This window comes from Schistocerca serialis, chromosome 11 (assembly GCF_023864345.2).
Source record: "Schistocerca serialis cubense isolate TAMUIC-IGC-003099 chromosome 11, iqSchSeri2.2, whole genome shotgun sequence".
Classification (NCBI taxonomy): Eukaryota; Metazoa; Arthropoda; class Insecta; order Orthoptera; family Acrididae; genus Schistocerca; species Schistocerca serialis.
The window spans coordinates 159,085,940-159,110,316 of record NC_064648.1 but is presented as its reverse complement, the minus strand read 5'-3'; the positions used below and the strand labels follow the sequence as shown (position 1 = coordinate 159,110,316).

The 24,377-nt window shown below is 46.7% G+C and overlaps 1 protein-coding gene across 2 annotated transcripts in view; it reads right to left on the bottom strand.

Annotated features, from left to right (window-relative positions):
- The window catches only part of LOC126426795 (neprilysin-2-like), a 238,528-nt gene that overhangs the window by 79,526 nt on the left and 134,625 nt on the right, over positions 1-24,377 (bottom strand). For both annotated transcript variants that reach the window (XM_050088794.1, XM_050088795.1), the window contains exons 4-5: positions 16,801-17,052; positions 1,216-1,430 (exon numbers count right to left, since the gene is read on the bottom strand). In XM_050088794.1, the coding sequence (XP_049944751.1) occupies positions 1,216-1,430; positions 16,801-17,052 (467 nt within the window). The remainder of the gene's footprint in view (positions 1-1,215; positions 1,431-16,800; positions 17,053-24,377) is intronic.

Sequence of the window (24,377 nt, the reverse complement as noted above, 5' to 3'; positions counted from 1 at the left end):
TGATTTTTCTTATAATTAATTATCTTTAATTTGTTCATAGATCTATCAATTTTGTATTTATTATAAAAATATTATTTGTTCACCACTGCAAATAAGTTATTAGTCTTTAAAATCCTTTCTCTCACAGTTATGTTGGGTTATTAGGGCGTTCCATAGAGAATGCAAACCCCGGGCTTCATTGTTGACTGTGGACCCTAACATGTCTGTCTTCGATTGGTATCTGTGACAGATGTTGTGATCTGAGTTGTCGTCCCATGATGTCCCATATGTGCCCGACTGGAGACAGATCTATTGACTGAGCAGGCCAAGGCAACATCTCAGCAGAGCATGTTGGTTTACAACAGCGGTATGTGGGCGATCGTTATCCTGTTGGAAAACACCCCCTAGAATACAGTCCATAAATGGCAGCACAACAGGTCGAAGCACCACACTGACAAATTGTTTCACAGCCAGAGCACGCTCGTGTTGCCATACGAAATCACACTCCAGACCACAGCTCCAGGTGTAGGTGCAATGTGTCCAGCATGCAGACAGGTTGGTTGCAGACCCCCATCTGGCCTCCTTCTAACCAAAACATGGCTATCACTGGCACTGGGGTAGAACCAGTTTTCATAAGAAAACACGACAGACCTCCACCCTACCCTCCAGTGAGCTCTCGATTGACACCACTGAAGTTGGTTTGGGATCAGTGGACTGTACACTACAGGGTGTCTGGCTCAGAGCCGACTTTGAAATACCCGATTTGTAACAGTTCGTTGTGTCACTGCGGTGCCAACTGCTGCTCAAAGTGCTGTTGCAGATGCTGCAGAGCCGTATGCTGCACACGACGATCTTCCCTCTCTGTACTGCCACGTGGCCATCCACAGATCAGTCTTCTTGCGACCGTACATTCTCGTGGCCACCACTGACAGTAATTGTGTAGAGGGGCTACATTCCTGCCGAGTTCTCCTGCAATATCGCACATGGAACATCCAGCGTTTTGTAGCCCCATAACACAACCTTGTTGGGAGACCAAAAAGATGTTGACAGAACCGTCGATTCACTACATAAGCTTTGGTCATATGACTTACACGATTAGAGACTTGAATCCAAATGGTGCATACTCGGTTTCGATGCGTAGCGTTTATCATCTAATAGGCAGTTCTCAGACATCCAAACGACATGTAACCATCTCCAAGTGCCATACACTGGACTACAATGGACGGAGCTACTTACATACATAGAGCGGTGCGAGGAGTTTCGGAAGTCGGTAACCACGGAGAACTCGATGAGGTAGTCGGCCCCGTAGCCGGTCCTGCGGAAGCGGTAGACGCTCTGCCGCCAGTCGAAGCCTGCCTCGTCCCAGGAGTCGCCCTCCACGACGGGCCAGCCTCCCAGGTCCTCCTTCAAGACCCTCTGGAGCGGCGCCAGCCCGCGGGACTCGATCAGTGCTGTGGGCAGCCACAGGGGGTTCGTCAATTAACTGGAGCCCTAACGAGCTGCCCAGGGTTGCTCTCCTGTTTCAGAACCCACATCTGAGCCTCAGCTACTGGCCACCGCCCAGGAAACTTCATACGTATGGGGAGTAGTAAATAGAGCAGGGTTTCGGATTGTACAACTCCTCCCTCCACAGCTGCCAAAACGACAAAGAAATCCCACCTGGTCCCATAACTACAGCTACGACGTTATGAACAGATATTTTGAGAGACCCCCAAAGACCTCTGCCACCGTCTCTAGAGGAGTTACTCCAAATGGCCCCCAAGGAAAACTGACATAGTATCCATAGGAAGCATTCCACATGTACACCATTCTCCTAGAGAGTGGTTACTGTGATATCTAGAGGTGGTGATTTATGTGAGCTGTTGTGGTTTTCGTGGCAGCTATACGAGCTGTTCCAAGTGGGCTCAAAAAGGCAGCTCTCATGATGACTAAACGAGATGGTCAAATTAATTTCCGGGTGTCTGCCATAATATCTATAGGAAGTGTTACCAGTGTCCCTTTAGAGAGGCGGTAGTTGTATATTGTGGAAGTGTTCAAGCTAGTTCCCAAGGATAACTGCCACGGTGACTGCAAAATGTGTTCCATGAGCCCCTTCCCCACTCTACGTCAGCTATCATGATATCTAGAGAAAATGTTCCAGCTATTCTAGTTTCCATGATATCTTGAAGAAGTGTTCTGAGGGACTTTAAGGTTAGGTGGCACCGTATCTAATAGAAGTGTTTCAAACGCCTGTTGAGGAATGTTACAATGGCATGTCGAAGAAGTTTTCTATGTCGACTCCAAAGATGGCTGCCATTGTATCTGTAGGAGGTGTCGCAAGTGGTACTCATACATGGAGGACATGATACCTAGATCAACAGTTCCTAGTGGCCCAAGGCTTCTAGGGATATACATTTCATCCTTATTGTGAGTGTGTGGGTTGTGAGCATCTTCCTAAAGGGACCATAGCTTTGAGGTGTGAAGAAATCGTTGCGAAAGACTAAACTATGTTCTGAAACGAAAATTTCTTATAATTATATTTTCCTCGAGACATTTGAGTTTCACCTTTATCTGTGATGATGATGATGACGGAAGCTGAAGAAATGAGTTACTATTTGTGCTACAGCTGGGATGTGAACCCAGGTTTCCTTGCTTAGTAGGTAGAACATCTAACCATTACACCACTGCAGCACTATGGCCAACATTGGTGCACGTCTACCAAGTCCAGTGCCCTCCCCAACACAAAGTTCAACTCCAGTCCTGAGCTTACCTTGTTCTTCTTAGCCAGCCACTATTGCCAAGGCTCTCTGGCATTGTAAGAGTAACCCAGCGTTGGATGTTATGGGGAAATCCTGTCCCTGTAGGCGATCTATAGATTTTATAATTAAACTTTCCTCGAGACATTTGAGTTTCACCATTATCTATGATGAAACTTCCTGGCAGATTAAAACTGTGTGCCCGACCGAGACTCGAACTCGGGACCTTTGCCTTTCGCGGGCAAGTGCTCTACCATCTGAGCTACCGAAGCACGACTCACGCCCGGTACTCACAGCTTTACTTCTGCCAGTATCTCGTCTCCTACCTTCCAGATGGTAGAGCACTTGCCCGCGAAAGGCAAAGGTCCCGAATTCGAGTCTCGGTCGGGCACACAGTTTTAATCTGCTAGGAAGTTTCATATCAGCGCACACTCCGCTGCAGAGTGAAAATCTCATTCTGGGAACATCCCCCAGGCTGTGGCTAAGCCATGTCTCCGCAGTATCCTTTCTTTCAGGAGTGCTAGTTCTGCAAGCTTCGCAGGAGAGCTTCTGTAAAGTTTGTAAGTTTGGAAAGTAGGAGACGAGATACTGGCAGAAGTAAAGCTGTGAGTACCGGGCGTGAATCGTGCTTCGGTAGCTCAGATGGTAGAGCACTAGCCCGCGAAAGGCAAAGGTCCCGAATTCGAGTCTCGGTCGGGCACACAGTTTCAATCTGCTAGGAAGTTTCATATCAGCGCACACTCCGCTGCAGAGTGAAAATCTCATTCTGGGAACATCCCCCAGGCTGTGGCTAAGCCATGTCTCCGCAGTATCCTTTCTTTCAGGAGTGCTAGTTCTGCAAGCTTCGCAGGAGAGCTTCTGTAAAGTTTGTAAGTTTGGAAAGTAGGAGACGAGATACTGGCAGAAGTAAAGCTGTGAGTACCGGGCGTGAGTCGTGCTTCGGTAGCTCAGATGGTAGAGCACTAGCCCGCGAAAGGCAAAGGTCCCGAATTCGAGTCTCGGTCGGGCACACAGTTTTAATCTGCCTGGAAGTTTCAAATCAGCGCACACTCCGCTGCAGAGTGAAAATCTCATTCTGGATTATCTATGATAATGATGGAAGCTGGGGTGCTATTCCCATGCCGGAGAGCCTCGGCAATAGTGACGATGTAAGAGGGCAAAATGAACTGAAGATATGAACTGAAGTTTGTGTTGGGGAGGGCACTGTATTTGATTAGTCCGTGCAGCAGTCTTGGCTATAGTGCTGGCGTGGTGTAACGGCTAGGATTCCTGCCTCCTAAGCAAGGTACACATTTTAATTCGTTTCTTCAGCTTCCATTCTACTGGTCACGACGTGCATAGATTGTAGGTACAGTATGGCGAGAGTGTGCCTAGATGACAGAAGACGCGTCATTAACCAGCAACAAAGCGACCTGGTGGGTGTCTATAAGGCAAACACACCTGTTTGCCCACTTGGTCTCGTCTTTTGAGAGGCTTCTGCTTTGTCGCTGCACGTACATTCACGTACAGTCACTTACCTACCTCAAAGATCTGTAGTCACCCGTGTGTCTGCTGGTGTTAGTATATCGGTGGGTAGAAACTGCAGGGTTTGCCTTGACAGTTTGTGTGAACTTCGACTGGAGGTGGCCACTAGGTCTCTAGACCTCGTTCCAGCATACAAAAGAACTCTCATCTTCCGGCTGCCATGACGGTGCGCTTTGCATTGTAGATGATAACACATTAAAAGGTTTCTTAGCACATTGAGTATTAAGTTTCTGTTTGGAACACAGTTTGAAGTCATGTTCAATGTGGGAAATGTTAGGTCGTTGTTTGCACTTTCAGCTCGCTTTAGAAAGCTTGGGAATCAGTACCCTCTCTTTACCCACTCATCCAACGTTTCAGGTGGCTCGAGAATTGCTCTTCCACTCGTAAAGTAATGTTACAGTCATTAATAATGACATATTTTGTCTAACGCTTCCAGTGGCAATGTAAAGGACGTCCGATGAATTGTATTTGCACAAGAAATATATTTGCTCATGTTAAATATAGGTAACTATGCACTACTGGCCATTAAAATTGCTTCCCCAAGAAGAAATGCAGATGATAAACGGGCCTTCATTGGACAAATATATTATCCTATAACTGACATGTAATTGCATTTTCACGCAATTTGGGTGCATAGATTCTGAGAAAGTACCCAGAAGAACCACCTCTGGCCGTAATAACTGCCTTGATACGCCTGGGCATTGAGTCAAACAGAGCTTGGATGGCGTTTACAGGTACAGCTGCCCATGCAGCTTCAACACGATACCACAGTTCATCAAGAGTAGTGACTGGCGTATTGTGACGAGCCAGTTGCTCGGCCAGCATTGACCAACGTTTTCAATTGGTGAGAGATCTGGAGAATGTGCTGGCCAGGGCAGCAGTCGAACATTTTGTGTATCCAGAAAGGCCCGTACAGGACCTGCAACATGCGGTCGTGCATTATCCTGCTGAAATGTAGCGTTTCGCAGGGATCGAATGAAGGGTAGAGCGGGTCGTAACACATCTGAAATGTAACGTCCACTGTTTAAAGTGTCGTCAATGCGAACAAGAGGTGACCGAGACGAGTAACCAATGGCATCCCATACTAGGTGGTACGCCAGTATGTCGATGACGAATACACGCTTCCAATGTGCGTTCACCACGGTGTCGCCAAACACGGATGCGACCATCGTGATACTGTAAACAGAACCTGGATTCATGCGAAAAAATGACGTTTTGCCATTCGTGCACCCAGGTTCGTCGTTGAGTACACCATCGCAGGCGCTCCTGTCTGTGATGCAGCGTCAAGAGTAACCGCAGCCACGGTCTCCGAGCTGATAGTCCATGCTGCTGCAAACGCTCATCGAACTGTTCGTGCAGATATATGTTGACTTGCAAAAGTCCCCATCTGTTGACTCAGGGATCGAGACGTGGCTGCACGATCCGTTACAGCAATGCGGATAAGATGCCTGTCATCTCGACTGCTAGTGATACGAGGCCGTTGGGATCCAGCACGGTGTTCCGTATGACCCTCCTGAATCCACCGATTCCATATTCTGCTAACAGTCATTGGATCTCGACCAAGGCGAGCAGCAATGTCGCGATACGATAAACTGCAATCGCGATAGGCTACAATCCGACCTTTATCAAAGTCGGAAACGTGATGCTACGCATTTCTTCTCCTTACACGAGACTTTACAACAACGTTTCACCAGGCAACGCCGGTCAACTGCTGCTTGTACATCAGAAATCGGTTGGAAACTTTCCTCACGTTATAGGTGTCGCCACCGGCGCCAACCCTGTGTGCATGCTCTGAAAAGCTAATAATTTGCATATCACAGCATCGTCTTCCTGTCGGTTAAATTTCGCGTCTGTAGCACGTCATCTTCGGGGTGTACCAATTTTAATGGCCAGTAGTGTATCTCCCCCAAAGGTGGAGAACTGGCAGGAGAGTGCAAAAGGTCGTGATCTGTAGAGTTTTGTTAAATTCTAAGTAATTAATCCTCGCTCGAAAGGTGAAATAATAAACGGTGATATTATTGAAGATAGGTGATCTCACGTCGCAGTGATAAAACTATGAGGGCAGGCCAATAAATGAATGCAACTTCTTTCCAGTTCCCTAGGCTGTCAACAATAACGTGACATGTTGACTGTCGTTCTCGTGTGTTAGTTGTGTTGATTCGATGAATACCTCAAGTTGTATTCGTAGTGGTTTCCAAGCATTTTACTACGAATGTCCTGCCGTCCATAAGCTCCGAAGAGGGAATGATGGAGTGAGTTCTCTTCTGTCCTCCGGGGGGACTAAAGCTGCCGAAATTATTCGCACAATTTACCTGTAGTATGGCAATAGCTGCCTCACTGAACGAAAAATTGTTAGTGAATACTTGGCTTTGAACATGTACATGTAATTGTTTTTGATGACGAGTGTTTGGGTAGGTGATCGACTTAGGAAACGGACAACCGAGCGGGATTAGCCGAGTGGTCTAAGGCTGGTCCCGGCGGAGGTTCTCGAGTCCTCCCTCGGGCATGGGTGTGTGTGTTTGTCCTTAGGATAATTTAGGTTAACTAGTGTGTAAGCTTAGGGACTGATGACCTTAGCAGTTAAGTCCCATAAGCTTTCACACACATTTGAACAATTTATGAAACGGAGAGGACCCCTGCCACAGCGTACTGAAACGATTCTTTGTGGTCTTCGAGCCAGAATCGGTGATGTTGAACATAATTCGAACGTTAGCCACCAGTTCCACTGTGGCAGTCGCCCAAGATTTTCTAAACTATCACCAAGTTGGTGCTTGTTGGATACCACATCAGTTGACAGACAAACACGGACAACAATGTTTCGAAACGTTTAAATCACATTTAAGGGGTTTAAAGAGGAAGAGGAATACGTTCTCAGTGGTACAGTAACAGTTGGTGAGACATGAGTCCATCATTATGGACCGAAATGTCTCTGGCGAAGCTTGGTATTTCACCGTCCACTTTTGCCAAGAGCAGACAAGTTCAAAAGCCAAGCTTATACAGGAAAGTTAAGATGATAGTGATTTCGGGTGTAAAATATCCGTTCCTGATTCGCTACACTCCTAAAGGTGAAACAGTCAATCTTCTTTCTTCTTCTTCTTCTTTTTCTTTCGCTTACGCCATAGTCCTGCAGCGATCGCTGGGTTGGCATGGTTACAACGGATTTGGCAATCCTAGTTTTGGGGATGGCCGGATGCCCTTCCTGCCGCCACCCCATACCCCCCAGGACGGAATCAGTGTACCCCAACTATCTGCGTCGAGTGTAAGTCGTGAAATAGTGTGGACGTGTTGCAAATGTCTACAACGCGTGTAACTGAGGCGGAACGTGGGGACCAGCCCGGTATTCACGTAGCGGGATGTGGAAAACCGCCTAAAAACCACACCCAGGCTGACCAGCACACCGGCCCTCGTTAATCCGCCGGGCGGATTCGATCCGGGGCCGGCGCGCCTACCCGAGTCCAGGAAGCAGCGCATTAGCACTCTTGGCTACCCTTCTGGGTCAAAGGTGAAACAGTCAATAATGACAGCAATTGTAATGTACTGTGAGATCTGAAAAAATGAAGAGGAGAAAGAGGATAGGGAAGCTTTCAAAAGGTGTGATTTTGCTTCACGATAACGCCTGCCCTCCTACAGTTGTGAAAACAATACAGTCGATAAGATATGTTGTTTTACTCCGGAGCCACCACCGGAAAGCACTGACCCAAGTGAGTATCACATTTTACACCCAATGCTGGAGCATCTGCAAGTTTTTGTTGGGTCACGAGTTTGTGGTGGCGGCACACAGATGGATGTGTCTGAGGCTACAGAGCTTCTTTGAGACGGAATTAGGACGCCTGTCAAGAGATGCACCAAGAGCATAGCGTCTGCCAGACATTATTAGAGATATGATGCCACCTGCAATGTTGTTTTTCCGATTAAATATTTATTTTGGATATATTATGTCTACTCTTTGACTTGTCCTCGTGACTGTGGCGTTGATGGTCTGTTGTGTGTTGATGACAGCTCTTCAGTAGGTTGGCTGGAAGACGATATTCAGAGGCTTCAAAATAAGCTGCAAGCAGACTGGCAGATAGAATGGGATCGTGAGGTCGTGAGGATGAAAGTAGAATTGGAACATGGGTGTAGCGCTCCGTCTTCAGGCCACGAGTGGCCTACCGGGACCATCCGACCGCCGTGTCATCCTCAGCGGAGGATGCGGATAGGAGGGGCGTGGGGTCAGCACACCGCTCTCCCGGTCGTTAAGATGGTATTCTTGACCGAAGCCGCTACTGTTCGGTCGAGTAGCTCCTCAATTGTAGAGCTGATGTATTTAGGAATTTGTCAGGTTTTATTGGAAGGGCCTGGATAATGGGACAGGACATGACAGAGCTTGTGAGTGGGAATGGTGCAGCATTGGAGAACTTTGGACGGTCGGGATGGAGTGCGACCAAAAGTGTGTCGTAGAAGAATGTAAAGTGAGTGTACGCCGGTGGAATTCAGGTGAAATATGGAATGGGCAGCCAGTTTCGTTAGTTTGGTTCAACTGTATCACGCAGCTGAGATGGCAGGTGAACAGGCCTGCAAGTGTTTAACAGCTAACACTGTAAGCCCCTGTCTAATGAAGACTCGAACTACGCAGTTTAACATGGCAATACATACCTAAAATGGAAATGATCATACGGTATTATTAGCTGAAAGACCCTGTCTTTGGTTGTTCAGCTGCCTCTCGGGAGTCTTTGTACACTTCTAGGAAAAAAGATAGTACACCTGGGAAGATAACATAGATTTTCATAGCAGATGGCATATCCCACCTGGTTAGTGGTAGATGTACTGATGACATAGTATGCCAGAGGATAGTATAGAGGCATAGCTACCAGAGCGCCATCTACAACTACCCTTTAATAGGGAATGCTCACAGCCAGAAGATTCAGTGTGGTGCAGACGTGTGAAGCAAGCAGATGACCGTACCACGGAGATGCACTCATGCTTCCTACAGCCGACTGAATATGAAAGGGGTCAAACTGTGGTCTTCCAAGTGGCAGGATAGTCCTTTTGGAGAACTACCACACAAATTAGACATTCTGCGTCAGTAGTACAGTATTGCTAGTATCTGTGCCCACGATAACAATCTCACACCTGCAAAAGACGGTCTGGGCGTCCACATAGCACAAACGCCACTCAGGGTCGTCATGTTGTACAGACAGCAGTGACAGATATATAGCTACCAGAGCACAGATAAGAAGGCTTGTGAGCCCAGATGTGTGAACACGAACTGTTGCTTGCTGGTTACTACGAGGGTCGCTCCAAAAGAAATGCACACTATTTTCTTTTTAAATCCAACTTTTATTCTACATGTTTGAAAGTTTTACAGTGTGTAGATACATCCTTCAGGAACAATATTTCAATATCTCCACATAATTTCCATCCCTCTCAACTGCCTTACGTCATCTTGGAACCAGCGCCTGTATACTCGCACGGTAAAATTCTGCGCCAACCTCTTCGAACCACTGTTTGGCAGCGTGCACAAGGGAGTCATCATCTTCAAACCTTGTTCCGCGAAGAGAGTCTTTCAGTTCCCCAAAGTCACACGGAGCCAGGTCAGGACTGTAAGGCAGGTGATCCAGTGGTGTCCATCCAAGTTTTGTGATCGTTTCCATGGTTTTTTGACTGACATGTGGCCGCGTATTGTCGTGCAACAGCAAAACATCCTGCTTTTGCCGATGTGGTCGAACACGACTCAGTCGAGCTTGAAATTTCTTCAGTGTCGCCACATAGGCATCAGAATTTATGGTGGTTCCACTTGGCACGATGTCCACAAGCAAGAGTCATTCGGAATCGAAAAATACGGTAGCCACAACTATTCCAGCAGAAGGTGTGGTTTTGAATTTCTTTTTCCTTGGGTGAATTTGCATGATGCCGCTCCATTGATTGCCTCTTCGCCTCTGGTGAAAAATGATGGAGCCATGTTTCATCACCTGTCACAATTCTTCCAAGAAATTCATCTCCACCATTCTGGTACTGTTCCAAAAGTTCGCTGCATACCGTTTTTCTTATTTCTTTGTGAGCCACTATCAACATCCTGGGAACCCACCTGGCACAAACCTTTTTTAACGCCAACACTTTCAGTATTCTGCAAACACTTCCTTCCCCTATCCCAACGTAGCGTGACAATTCGTTCACTGTGATGCGTCTGTCAGCAGTCACCAATACGTTAACTCTCTGCACATTGTCTGGAGTGTGTGCAGTACGAGGCCTGCCGCTGCGAGGACAATCCTCAATATTGCCGTGCCCGCTTTCGTCACGTAACCTGCTCGCCCACCGACTAACTGTACTGCGATCCACAGCAGCATCTCCGTACACCTTTTTCAACCTCTTGTGGATGTTTCCCACTTTCTCGTTTTCACAGCACAGGAATTCTATGACAGCACATTGCTTCTGACGAACGACAAGCGTAGCAGCTATTTTGAAGACATGCTGTGATGGCGCCACTCACGGGAAGAGATTGAACTAAGTTTGAAAACAAGCGCGAAGGATGAATCTGCACACTGTAAAACTTTCACACATGCAGAATGAAAACTGTATTTTTACAAAAACAGTGTGCATTTCTTTTGGAGTGACCCTCGTAGCAGTGGGTCTACGGTCCCGCACAGCTCTAGCTCTTCTTCCACTCACGCGACAGCATCAACTTGCACAGCTAGACTTGTGCCGTCAGAGGATCACTTGGAAGAATGAATGGCGCGCCATGGACTTCAGCAATGGAAGCAATTCTAGCTGGACGCAAGTGATGGTACTTTGCATGTATGACGTAGACCTGTGAAACGCTGTCCTGTGGAGTGAATTCATCTGAGAAACACTGGCCAAACCCCAGGCCTTATGGTCTGGAGAGTGTACACTACTGGCCATTAAAATTGCTACACCACGAAGATGACGTGCTACCGACGCGAAATTTAACCGACAGGAAGAAAATGCTCTCATATGCAAATGATTAGCTTTTCAGAGCATTCACACAAGGCTGGCGCCGATGGCGACACCTACAACGTGTTGACACGAGGAAAGTTTCCAACCGATTTCTCATACACAAACAGCAATTGACCGGCGTTGCCTGGTGAAACGTTGTTGTGATGCCTCGTGTAAGGAGGAGAAATGCGTACAATCACGGTTCCCTCTTTGATAAAGGTCGGATTGTAGCCTATCGCGATTGCGGTATATCGTATCGCGACATTGCTGCTCACGTTGGTCGAGATCCGATGACTGTTAGCAGAATATGGAATCGGTGGGTTCAGGAGAGTAATACCGAACGCCGTGCTGGATCCCAACGGCCTCGTATCACAAGCAGTCGAGATGACAGCCATCTTATCCGCATGGCTGTAACGGATTGTGCAGCCACGTCTCGATCCCCGAGTCAACAGATGGGGACGTTTGCAAGACAACAACTATCTGCACGAACAGTTCGACGACGTTTGCAGCAGCACGGACTATCAGCTCGGAGACCGTGGCTGAGGTTACCCTTGGCGCTGCATCACAGACAGGAGCTCTTGCGATGGTGTACTCGACGACGAACCTGGGTGCACGAATGGCAAAACGTCATTTTCTCTGATAAATCCAGGTTCTGTCTACAGAATAATGATGGTTGCATCCGTGTTTGGCGACACCGCGGTGAACGCACATTGGAAGCGTGCGTGATGGTATGGGGTGCCAATGATTACACGTCTCGGTCACCTCTTGTTCGCATTGACGGCACTTTGAACAGTGGACGTTACATTTCAGATGTGTTACGACCCGTGGCTCTACTCTTCATTCGATCCCTGCGTAACCCTACATTTCAGCAGAATAATGCACGACCGCATGTTGCAGGTCCTGTGCGGGCCTTTCTGGATGCAGAAATTGTTCGACTGCTGCCCTGGCCAGCACATTCTGCAGATCCCTCACCAACTGAAAACGTCTACTCAATGGTGGTCGGGCAACTGGCTCGCCACAATACGGCAGTCACTACTCTTGATGAACTGTGGTATCGTGTTGAAGCTGCATGGGCAGCTGTACCTGTACACGCCAAGCTCTGTTTGACTCAATGCCCAGGCGTAACAAGGCCGTTATTACGGCCAGATGTGGTTGTTCTGGGTACTCATTTCTCAGGATCTATGCACCCAAATTGCATGAAAATGTAATCACATGTCAGTTCTAGTATAATATATTTGTCCAATGAATACCTGTTTATCACCCGCATTTCTTCTTGGTGTAGCAATTTTAATGGCCAGTGGTGTATTTCTGGAGGGGACGGTAACCAGCGCTCAGTACGTGCAAAATGTTCCTGGACGTGTTCTTTTGCTGTTCTTGCAACAGGAAAGTGATGTGTAGTTCCAACAGGATAATGCTCGCCCGCCCACGACTCGTGGAACTCAATGTGCTCTGCAGGACATGCAGCAACTTTCCTCGCCAGCACCATCTCCAGACTTGTCTCCAATCGAGCACGTGTGGGATACAGTGGGACAAGAAGTGACTGGTCAACTGAACTCTTACAGAGCTATGTGAACAGGTCGAGCGGACGTGGCATAACATATCCCAATATGATCGACTGGATGCCAGAGTCAGCGCCTGCATTGCGACCTGCGGAGGCTACACCACGTACTAATATGGGTGTTTCTGTGTGGGTCGATACCTGGTAGCCTTTACAATGGTGTCTGTAATGGAGGTGCGTTCCAAGCAGAGTGCTGTCACTGTGTTTCTTTTGGGGGAAAGTAGAGCATTGTATGTATTCGTACATGCTCACATTACGTCTGCAGACAACTGGCAGTGAAGAAAAGCGCGGTGAGTCGTTGGGCGAGGCGACCGTCATCGTTGCAACGATGTCGTGCGAACCTGTCGGATCTCCCGCATGCCAGCCGACCCACACAGGTGTGACTCACGCAGTGTTGGAACGTGTGGACACTCTCATTCGAGGTGATCGACGGATCACAGTCAAACATCTCGCTGCTCAACTGTAGGCCGCTGTCGCTAGTGCTAGCACACTCGTCCACCAGGGGGGTACTCGAAGGTCAGTGCCCACTGCGATTCTCGCCGCCTGATGGAAGGGAGGGCAATGAAGAACCATCCGTGTGGGACCGCTCGAGTGTTATGAGACTGATCGTGACAATTTTTTGTCAAACATCCTCACAGGCGACGTAATGTGGGTTCTTCACTTCGAACAGGAAACAGAATGGCGATCCATGGAGTGGCGCCACACCATCTACAATGGCAGGTTTTCAAGATTTAAGTGAGTTTGTACATGGTGTTATAGACCACACACGAGCAATGAGACGCAGTATCTACGACAGGGCTTAACAACTGGCCGGTTTTGAGCGCGAGTACTCGCGTCTGCTCAGGCCCGTGCTCGCGAGCAGTGCAAAGTCTTGGAGTAGGGAGGGAGGGGAGGGAGGGGAAATGCGCGCGCACGTTTGAATAGGGCCGCAGCCTGCCTATTGAATTCGCGCCGACTGTGTAACGTTTAAAGTACTACGATCAGCTCTTAAGTCACTTCGCTGGTTAAGAATCATGTGAAGTCGTCGTTGTGTAACCCGAACCATGCTTTCGCAGTTCAACCCCTATTAGGGGGAATTGTATCTGCTTACTGAAAAAGATGGGGTTGCAAAATGTTTAGTATGTCACAAAACGCTGAATTCTTTTACGAAATTTGATTTGCAGCGACATTATATGTCGTACCACGCGAAAGACTACGGAAGTGGAAAATGTGATGGACCAGATCGTGCACAGGAAGTTATTAAACTTAAAAGGAAGCTATCCGAAGAAGATCTGGATGACGAAGAAAAATCAACTGAGGCAGCTCTCAGAGTGGGGTTACAAAATTGCTTTGCTTTTAGCAAAATCCCTGCGCCCTTTAATTGATGGCGATTTAATAAAAGAATGTTTGGTAGTTGCAGCGGAACATTTGTATCCATCTCAAGTTGAACAGTTTCGGATTGTGCCATTATCTGACATGACCATTATGCGTCGCATACAGGACAGGCAGACGACGTCCAGAGCCAGCTTGCAAATATCTGTAAAGATTTTATGGCTTATTCTCTAGCTCTGGACGAAAGTGTTGATATCACTGGAACAGCGCAGCTTGCCATATTTATTAGAGGTGTTAATAGAGATCTTCAGGTGAGGGAGGAGCTCCTCGATGTAGTAGCCATGAAGAACACAACAGCCGGAGGTGATATTTTAAGTAGTGTTGAAGAAAGTGTTGAAAATATAGGATTGTCGTGGAATTCTTTAGTTTCAGTGTCTACAGATGGTAGAGGCATACGCTAAGCTAATAAAATTATGTGGCACGTGTACATTCTCCTTTATTTGTTTCATTTGTCGCAGTAATAATTCGTGAGTGATATCCTTGCAGGTGGCCGCGGATTTACATTGACTGGCGGCAGCTGTTGTGTGCCCCACGTGACTCTCCCCACTCCCCGCTCTGGTCCGGTAGTGGGGGTAGCGTGCTCGCGCTGCTCCGTGCTCGCGCCTTGCTGCTCACAGCTTGCTCCGCGAACACGTATGTTGTGAAGCCCTGATGTACGAGTTAGTGATGAAGTGGGGATTTTCCTGTACGACCATTTCACGAGTGTACCGTGAACATCAGGAATCTGGTAAAACATCAAATCTCTGACATTGGTGTGCCCGGAAAAAGATCCTCCAAGAACGGCACCAATGACGACTGAAGAGAATCGTTCAGCGTGACAGCAGTGCAATCCTTCCGCAAATTGCTGCAGATTTCAGTGCTGGGCCATCAACAAGTGTCAGCGTGTGAAGTGTTCAACGAAACATCATCGATATGGGCTTTTGGAGCCGAAGGTCCATTCGTGTACCCTCGATGACTGCACAACACAAAGCTTTTCACCTCACCTGGACCCATCAACACTGATATTGGACTGTTGACCACTGCAAACATGTTGCCCGGTCAGACGAGTCTCGTTTCAAATTGTATCAAGTGGATGGACTTCTACAGGTATGGAGAAAACCTCACGAATCCGTGGACGCTGGATGTCAGCAGGTGACTGTTCAAGCTAGTGGAGTCTTTATAATGGTGTGGGATGTGCGCAGTTAGAATGATATGGGATATGTCTAGGTACGACACTGACAGGTGACACATACGTAAGCATCCTGTCTGATCACCTGCATCCATTCGTGTCCATTTTGCATTCTGACGGACTTGGGAAATTTAAGCAGGACAATGCGACACTACACTCGTCCACAATTGCTACAGGGTGGCTCCAGGGACACTTCTGCTGGCCACTAAACTCCCCACACGAGCATATCTGGGATGCCTTGCAACACGCTGTTCAGAAGAGGTCTGCACTCCCTCGTACTTTCAGATTTGTGGACAGCCCTGCAGGACTTGTGTCAGCTCCCTCCAGCACTACTTAATACGTTAGTGGAGTCCATGCCTCGTCGTGTTGCGGCTTTTCCGCTTGCTGGCGAGGGGGAGGGGGTGTTGAAGTTATTAGGTTCAAATGGGTCTGAGCACTATGGGACTTAACATCTGTGGTCATGTCCCCTAGAACTTAGAACTACTTAAGCCTAACTAACTTAAGGACATCACACACATCCATGCCCGAGGCAGGATTCGAACCTGCTATCGTAGCGGTCGCGCGGTTCCACATCGTAGCGCCTAGAACCGCTCGGCCGTCCCGGCCGGCATGATATTAGGCAGGTGTAGCAGTTTCTTTGGCTATTCAGTGTAGATTACGCTGGTAAGAGACAAAGTAACAAAGCAACATAGCATGGGAATTCCCTTATGAAGTTATAGAAGGCTGTCATGATGCATGAAGCTGTCAAAGGTGTGTCCTCGCTCCATAAACAAACGCCAGCTCAGTTCGCACAAAACACAGATGCCACTTCTTTGGGATATCAAATTTTGCCTCACACCCTATTTTCTCCTGACACGGAACCCTGTGGTTTTCTCCTCCTCCCTCGAATGAAGAGACCATTGTGTGGCATGGATTCCCAAGATAAAGAAGACCTGCTTTTCGACCCCAAATGCAGATTTTTATCACGAATGTCTCCCCCATGGCAGCCATACTGAAGGAGACACTGAAGGAGGTAAAAAGTGTAAATTTCGTGTGACTAGGGCCTCCCGTCGGGTAGACCGTTCGCCGGGTGCGAGTCTTTCGATTTGACGCCACTTCGACGACTTGCGCATCGATGAAGATGAAATGATGATGATTAGAACAACACAACACCCAGTCTCTGAGCCGGGAAAAATCTCCGACCCAGCCCGGGAATCGAACCCGGGACCTTAGGACTGACATTCTGTCGCGCCGACAGCTCAGCTACCGGGGGCGGACGCTGAAGGAGGTGATATGTAGAGAATAACTAGCAGCGTCACGAAGTTTCGTGGTCAAAGTTAGATTTTCCGAGGTGATAAACCTCTGGACAAAGCTCTCTGCTCTCGAAGTCTGGCGGAAGATAACTGTCCTTCGGAGTGTGGGAACGAGTGCTCACTCATGTTTAAACATGGGAGTTGACTGTCGTACCTGAGTAGCCAGTACGAAGCATTAACATGATGCTTGGACTCTGGCAGCAGAAAACTCTGTTTAGAATCTGTGGGTGGGGTACTCACTCTTGTTCATGCAGGCGTTGTAGAGGTTCCTGGCCAGCCGCAGGCTCCTGGGGACGACCGCTGGGGCGCCCTCCTCCTCCTCTATGGCGGTGCGCAGCTTCTCCAACAGCCGGTCGTTGAGAGCCGAGAAGGTGCTCACCTTCGACTTGTCGTCCGGGATGTTGGTGGTGCGCAGATAGTTGCCGCACGCGTACTGGTAGAAGTCGTCGCAGGGGTCCGCCGACGGGTCCATTTTGTCGAGCACCTCGGATGCTGTCCGGGCACACACCGCACCACAAATCACTCGCGGACTTTGCATTGCTTTAGAGAGACATACTGATCGGAGCAGTAGAAGTCTTAAACACGTTTACATTACTATAATAATTAGTGAAACATTCTTATTCCCATCCTGCATTGTACTGACACAGCTGTAGATATTTTTCAGCAGTATGTCTACCGATTACCTGGCCCACTTTGACCTTTAAATGACCGTCAATGTGACCACGTCGTGATTGACGGAGGACATCGAAAGGGTGCAAAAAAGGGCAGCTCGTTTTGTATTATCACGTAATAGGGGAGAGAGTGTGGCAGATATGATACGCGAGTTGGAATGGAAGTCATTACAGCAAAGCCGTTTTTCGTCTCGGCGAGATCTATTTACGAAATTTCAGTCACCAACTTTCTCCTACATAGGTAGGAATGATCATCAAAATAAAATAAGAGAAATCAGAGCTCGAACAGAAAGGTTTAGGTGTTCGTTTTTCCCGCGCGCTGTTCGGGAGTGGAATGGTAGAGAGATAGTATGACTGTGGTTCGATGAACCCTCTGCCAAGCACTTAAATGTGAACTGCAGAGTAGTCATGTAGATGTAGATGTAGATGTAGATGTCACCATCACCTGATCCCGGAGGTAATGCATGGTGTCACCGATGACCTCGAACTCACACACTTGTGTAGCTCTTACGACTGTCGCTAACCTAAAATATTTTTTCGTTAGTAGCTCCAGTAAGCACGCTGCGAGTATTTTAATAAGTAATACAGACAATTTAGATCTGGTGTAAAGTGTGAGAAATGGTATATAATTGTATTTGCATTCCAAGTGTCGACCCCGTAACTGTCTCTCAACATTTTACATCTCCCACTGTCACTGACTATGGTCGTACGTGTAGACAATGCATGTCGTTCCGCTGTTAAGTGATGCATCGTAATGAAACACCTTATTCCTTCCCCAAAATAGGACACCTTCTACCTTGTTTCCCTCCTTCCTTCCCTAAGAAGCGTGCCATGTGTAGTATAATAACTTTATTAGATGTTGCTGCAGATGTTGCTAGTAGATGTTGCTAGTAGATAGTGTCGGACGTTGACCTAGTAGGTAGTGTTGGAAGTTCCATGCGGCTTTTCGCGGCTGATGCTCTAGTATACAGAGAAGTTGGAGCATTAGAATATTTCACCGAAATGCGAATACATAGAAAGAAGGATCCTTTATTGTATGATTATATGATAGCGGAACAAACACTGCTAGCAATTACTTCTGTAAAATATCTGGGAGTATGCGTGCGGAACGATTTGAAGTGGAATGATCATATAAAATTAATTGTTGGTAAGGCGGGTGCCAGGTTGAGATTCATTCGGAGAGTCCTTAGAAAATGTAGTCCATCAACAAAGGAGGTGGCTTACAAAACACTCGTTCGACCTATACTTGAGTATTGCTCATCAGTGTGGGATCCGTACCATGTCGGGTTGACGGAGGAGACAGAGAAGATCCAAAGAAGAGCGGCGCGTTTCGTCACAGGTTTATTTGGTAACCGCGATAGCGTTACGGAGATGTTAGCAAAGTCGAGTGGCAGACTCTGCAAGAGAGGCGCTCTGCATCGCGGTGTAGCTTGCTGTTCAGGTTTCGAGAGGGTGCGTTTCTGGATGAGGTATCGAATATATTGCTTCCCCCTACTTATACCTCCCGAGGAGATGACGAATGTAAAATTAGAGAGATTCGAGCGCGCACGGAGGCTTTCCGGTAGTCGCTCTTCCCGCGAACCATACGCGACTGGAACAGGAAAGGGAGGTAATGACAGTGGCACGTAAAGTGCCCTCCGCCACACACCGTTGGGTGGCTTGCGGAATATAAATGTAGATGTAGAAGTAGTTCATTACTGGTTCCTCCGAGCGATAGTTCTCAATGCAACATCACTTTGTGTAATAGTTACCATCGACTGTATTTTTTCTTGTGATGGATTACCTTCACTCCCCTCCTGAAGTAGTTATGGAGAAGACGTTAGGTGGCGACAGAACACACTGTCATACCGAACATACTTTATGTATGTAGTTACTGTTACAACACGAATATTACATTTTCTTGCATTACTCACGCATTTTAGAGTATTGTGGCAGTCTACAAGCATTATAGATGAAGTAAAATAATTAATTTCAGACGTACTACGGTTTGCACTTAACCTCAATTTGTTCCCAATCATTTGCAACAACTGTTGTCGTTTATATTTTCCTACAAACACATTATCTTCACTCTCGCCCCTCGTGACACATACTTCAGAGTTGACAGTCGTGTTTTATACACGGATACATGTCGAAAAAACTTGATGTGAACACTCTGATAATTGACGTAAACATCGCACTTCTTGTGCTGCCGACGTATTTTGCAGACGTTTTAGAATAAAGTATCATAGATGGAATTACTTCAATGCTCTGTTGTGTCTTAATCGAAGTGCGCTCCATAGATGGAGTTTTAAACGTTTTTACCAGTGCAGATACCTTTCGCTGACAGTAAAAGCAACCCGTGGTACAGAGATCTAACATCCGATGTTTCTTTAACAGTAGGGCCATTTGTTTGTGACAGTAACAAAGTAAGATATAAAACAGCAGTTGCTTATATTTCGCGTTTTCACCGAATAGTATTTAAGGTAAAATTCATTTTCGACTACTACATATTCCTAATCTGTTATTTATATTTAATAAACACATGTTAGTTTTTGATTATTTATACGAAATATTCCAGCACTTCACAGTGAACAATATATGACTTCGAATGAAACTTACTGATGTGAACCACCTTCTTCAGTATGCTAATGATACCACATTCCACACACTCTGTCCTATGTTCCAGAAGCCCCAACGATTCCTCCACCTCAGTCACTTTACCTCCTGGTGTAACCAAAGGCTTCTTAAGACTAACCCCTCCAAAACCCAGGGAATAATTATAGGACGCACCACCAAGACCTTCCACTCCACAGCTTCTATCTCGCCATTTGTGAGCGCCCTATCCAGCTAACTAACAGACTTAACTACCTCAGCCGAGTCTTCGACCAGCACTGACTATTGAATAGGAAGGCCACAGCAGACTAAAACTACTCATTGGCCGAACGTGGTGACTACATCCGTCCACTGTCCTTCACATATACAGGGTGTTACAAAAAGGTACGGCCAAACTTTCAGGAAACATTCCTCACACACAAATAAAGAAAGGATGTTATGTGGACATGTGTCCGGAAACGCTTAATTTCCATGTTAGAGCTCATTTTAGTTTCGTCCACCTACGCTCAATGGAGCACGTTATATCATGATTTCATACGGGATACTCTACCTGTGCTGCTAGAACATGTGCCTTTACAAGTACGACACAACATGTGGTTCGTGCACGATGGAGCTCCTGCACATTTCAGTCGAAGTGTTCGTACGCTTCTCAACAACAGATTCGGTGACCGACGGATTGGTAGAGGCGGACCAATTACATGGCCTCCACGCTCTCCTGACCTCAACACTCTTGGCTTTCATTTAAGGTGGCTATGTGAAAGCTCTGGTCTACGCAACCCTGGTACCAAATGTAGAGACTCTTCGTGCTCGTATTGTGGACGGCTGTGATACAATACGCCATTCTCCAGGGCTGCATCAGCGCATCAGGGATTCCATGCGACGGAGGGTGGATGCATGTATCCTCGCTAACGGACATTTTGAACATTTCCTGTAACAAAGTGTTTGAAGTCACGTTGGTACGTTCTGTTGCTGTGTGTTTCCATTCCATGATTAATTTCATTTGAAGAGAAGTAATAAAATGAGCTCTAACATGGAAAGTAAGCGTTTCCGGACACATGTCCACATAACATATTTTCTTTCTTTGTGTGTGAGGAATGTTTCTTGAAAGTTTGGCCGTAACTTTTTTTTGTAACACCCTGTACAAATCCCTCATTCGGCCCATCCTTTGCTACACAAATGCTGCATGGATCTCGACACCACCGAAACTCTATAAGTGCCTCCATATCCTTGAACACCATGTTTTGAGACTTGCTTTCCCCATCCGCTTACCTTCCCTCACAAGGATCTTTACAAACCCATAAAACACCTACCTCTCCTCCTCATGTCGAACAACTTGCAATAACCTACATCGTGCGTAAACTCTACTCCAGCAGTCCTGCCCTGTTCCCTCTGCTTTCCAGTCCCAGTGGGCTGCTGCTCACCTACCTACACATCCTGCTCATCCCTCCCACCCTCCACCTCCACCCCCCTCCCCCTGTCGTCCTCTCCCAAAGAAATTTCAACCATCTCCGCCTCCGACGCGATGAACTCTGCCCCGACATATACCCAACCTACCAACTCTGAATCCACCCTGCCCCATCCAACTATCCGAGGGCTCCCGCGTCGTCATGTTGCCCCACCACACCTCATCCTTTCGCGATTCTCTGTCGCTCACCACCCCACTCTTCTTTCAGATTTATAGATCCGAACACCAGCTGCCCCTCTCTCCTTGTTCGCCACAGCCACCCCTAGAGCATCACCATCTCATACCAGTCCTCATCACCACCACTTTTCCGTCTCCCTACATAACCACATTTCATCAACGATCTACCTTTCCATGGAAGGCCCTTTTCCAGTTTTGGTGAAAGTACACAGTGCACTGCTTTTAATGGTCAATGTCTCTTCTGTCCTGTTCAGTGTTTTCCAAGTGTTTAGTGTTCTTCAAAAGTTTCTCAAGTGTTTTTTAACTGTGCTCTCTGTTCACATTTTTATCGCCGCTTCCAAACCATTCATGGAAACTGCATTATTTCTTACGTTCTTTCATTGACATCGGATTTTAAAAAATTTTAAATTTATGGGAAATATGTCACCTTGTTCTGTGTTTAGCTAAGTTAGTCAATAATGTCTACTGGCTGAAGAGCAGGTTGATTGTACAGCTGATAGTCACACATGCGGCGATGGAGGATGAAATAACAATAAAGGCAAAAAAATTACTGATGTGACTACTGAGACGATGCGTAAGCAATTTTTTGGAAGTTAGTAATGAAAACATAGCTGATAGCAATCCATTAAAATGTTCAAATAAGGCCGTAATGTTTTTATCAAAATGTTGGCCGATAAGAGATTGAACATGTGCTTTTATCATCTTATTTTCAGTTTAATGGTGAATTTTATGAGCAGATTGATGGTGTTGCCATGGGAAGCCCCCTCTCCCCTCTGGTAGCTAACTTATTCATGGAAGACTTCGAGGACAAGGTAATGCACTCAGCAAGTTTTAAACCTACGGTCTTCTGGAGGTACGAGGACGACACATTCGTGGTATGGCCCCATGGAATGGATGAATTACATCTATTTCTTGAGCATTTGAATTCCATCCATGTTGGCATTCAATTTACTATGGAAATAGAAAAAGACGGCTGCCTCCCCTTTTTGGATGTTGTCGTTAGCCGTAAAAGTGATGGCACATTAGGACATGCCGTACAACGCAGACAAATCTATATGTTCATGCCAGTAGCTGCCATCACCCTTCACAGACCTTAGTGCATCGGGCGCACTATATATCCGATAAAGACAATTTGGAAGAAGAGCTCAAATACCTCAAGAGCATTTTTAAATCGAATGGATTTTCTCCGCAAGAAATTCGTAGAGCATTCGATGCAAAACCTAAAAAGCAGGTATGTGATGGGGAAGAAGATGGTAATTCCTTCATATCTAGTGCGTTTTTGCCCTACGTGGCTGCTCTTTCCTCGAGGATAGGCCGTATTATTGAGAAACACTGTGATAAGGTGATCTTCCGGCCCCGCACGAAGATTGCAGCTTTACTCGGCTCTGTGAAGGACGATTTACAGCTTCGTAAAGCGGGTGTGTATCAGATTCCTTCCGGAAATTGTGAGAAGTCGTACATAGGTCAAACAACACGCACCGTTCATGAGAGATGAGTAGAGCATCGAAGATACACATGCTTATCACAGCCAGAACATTGTACTGATACAGGGCATTCCATGAATTACAGTCATGTGACGATTTTAACATCCACCTCTTCTTTTTGGGTATCTGTCTTCAAGAAAGAAATTAGATTAGCTAATAATTTAATAAATAGATATAATGGCTTTAATTTGGACAAAGCGTGGAATCCGGCTGTTGGGGTAATTAAACTGCAGAAAGTCGTCATGGTGTCACCGCCGCCGATCATACATCAATAAGCGAATCGAATGTCTGTACGCCTTCGTCACATGCGGCGCGTGTGTAAGCATATTTCTCTGCCGCCGACCAGCATCTGAGACCCGCATGCGCAGTACCGCCGCGGTGGAGCATAGAAGGCCACGCTTGGCATCTTGACGTCTCTCTTGTGACTCACTCTGAGGATGGCCCGACGGTACGCGGCCGAAATATCAGTGGAGGAAATTTTATTTGCGCGGTTGCATGCCCGAGATTTAATGGATTATTCATTACGCCGCGAGAAGTTGAAAATGCACATAGCTGATAGCATTTTCAGAATTTTTTACTTTCGTCCACAGCCCAGATGGAGCAACACTGTAGTAAAAATGCTGGGCTGTAACTGGAGGAGAGGAGAGGGAGGTGTGCGATGTATATATATATATATATATATATATATATATATATATATATATATATATATACAGGGTGAGTCACCTAACGTTACCGCTGGATATATTTCGTAAACCACATCAAATACTGACGAACCGATTCCACAGACCGAACGTGAGGAAAGGGGCTAGTGTAATTGTTTAATACAAACCATACAAAAATGCACGGAAGTATGTTTTTCAACACAAACCTACGTTTGTTTAAATGGAACCCCGTTAGTTTTGTTAGCACATCTGAACATATAAACAAATACGTAATCAGTGCCGTTTGTTGCATTGTAAAATGTTAATTACATCCGGAGATCTTGTAACCTGAAGTTGACGCTTGAGTACCACTCCTCCGCTGTTCGATCGTGTGTATCGGAGAGCACTGCAACATACATCGCGTTTCTACAGAATGATCTGCCAACGTTGCTCGAAAATGTGCCACTGGAAACGCGTCGACGTATGTGGTATCAGCATGATGGTGCACCTGCACATTCCGCAATTAACACTAGGCTGACCCTTGACAGGATGTTTGATGGGCGTTTCATAGGACGTGGAGGATGCATAAATTGGCCAGCCCGTTCTCCTGATCTTACACCTCTGGACTTCTTTCTGTGGGGTACGTTAAAGAAGAATGTGTACCGTGATGTGCCTACAACCACAGAAGATATGAAACAACGTATTGTGGCAGCCTGCGGCGACATTACACCAGATGTACTGCGACGTGTACGACATTTATTACGCCAGAGATTGCAATTGTGTG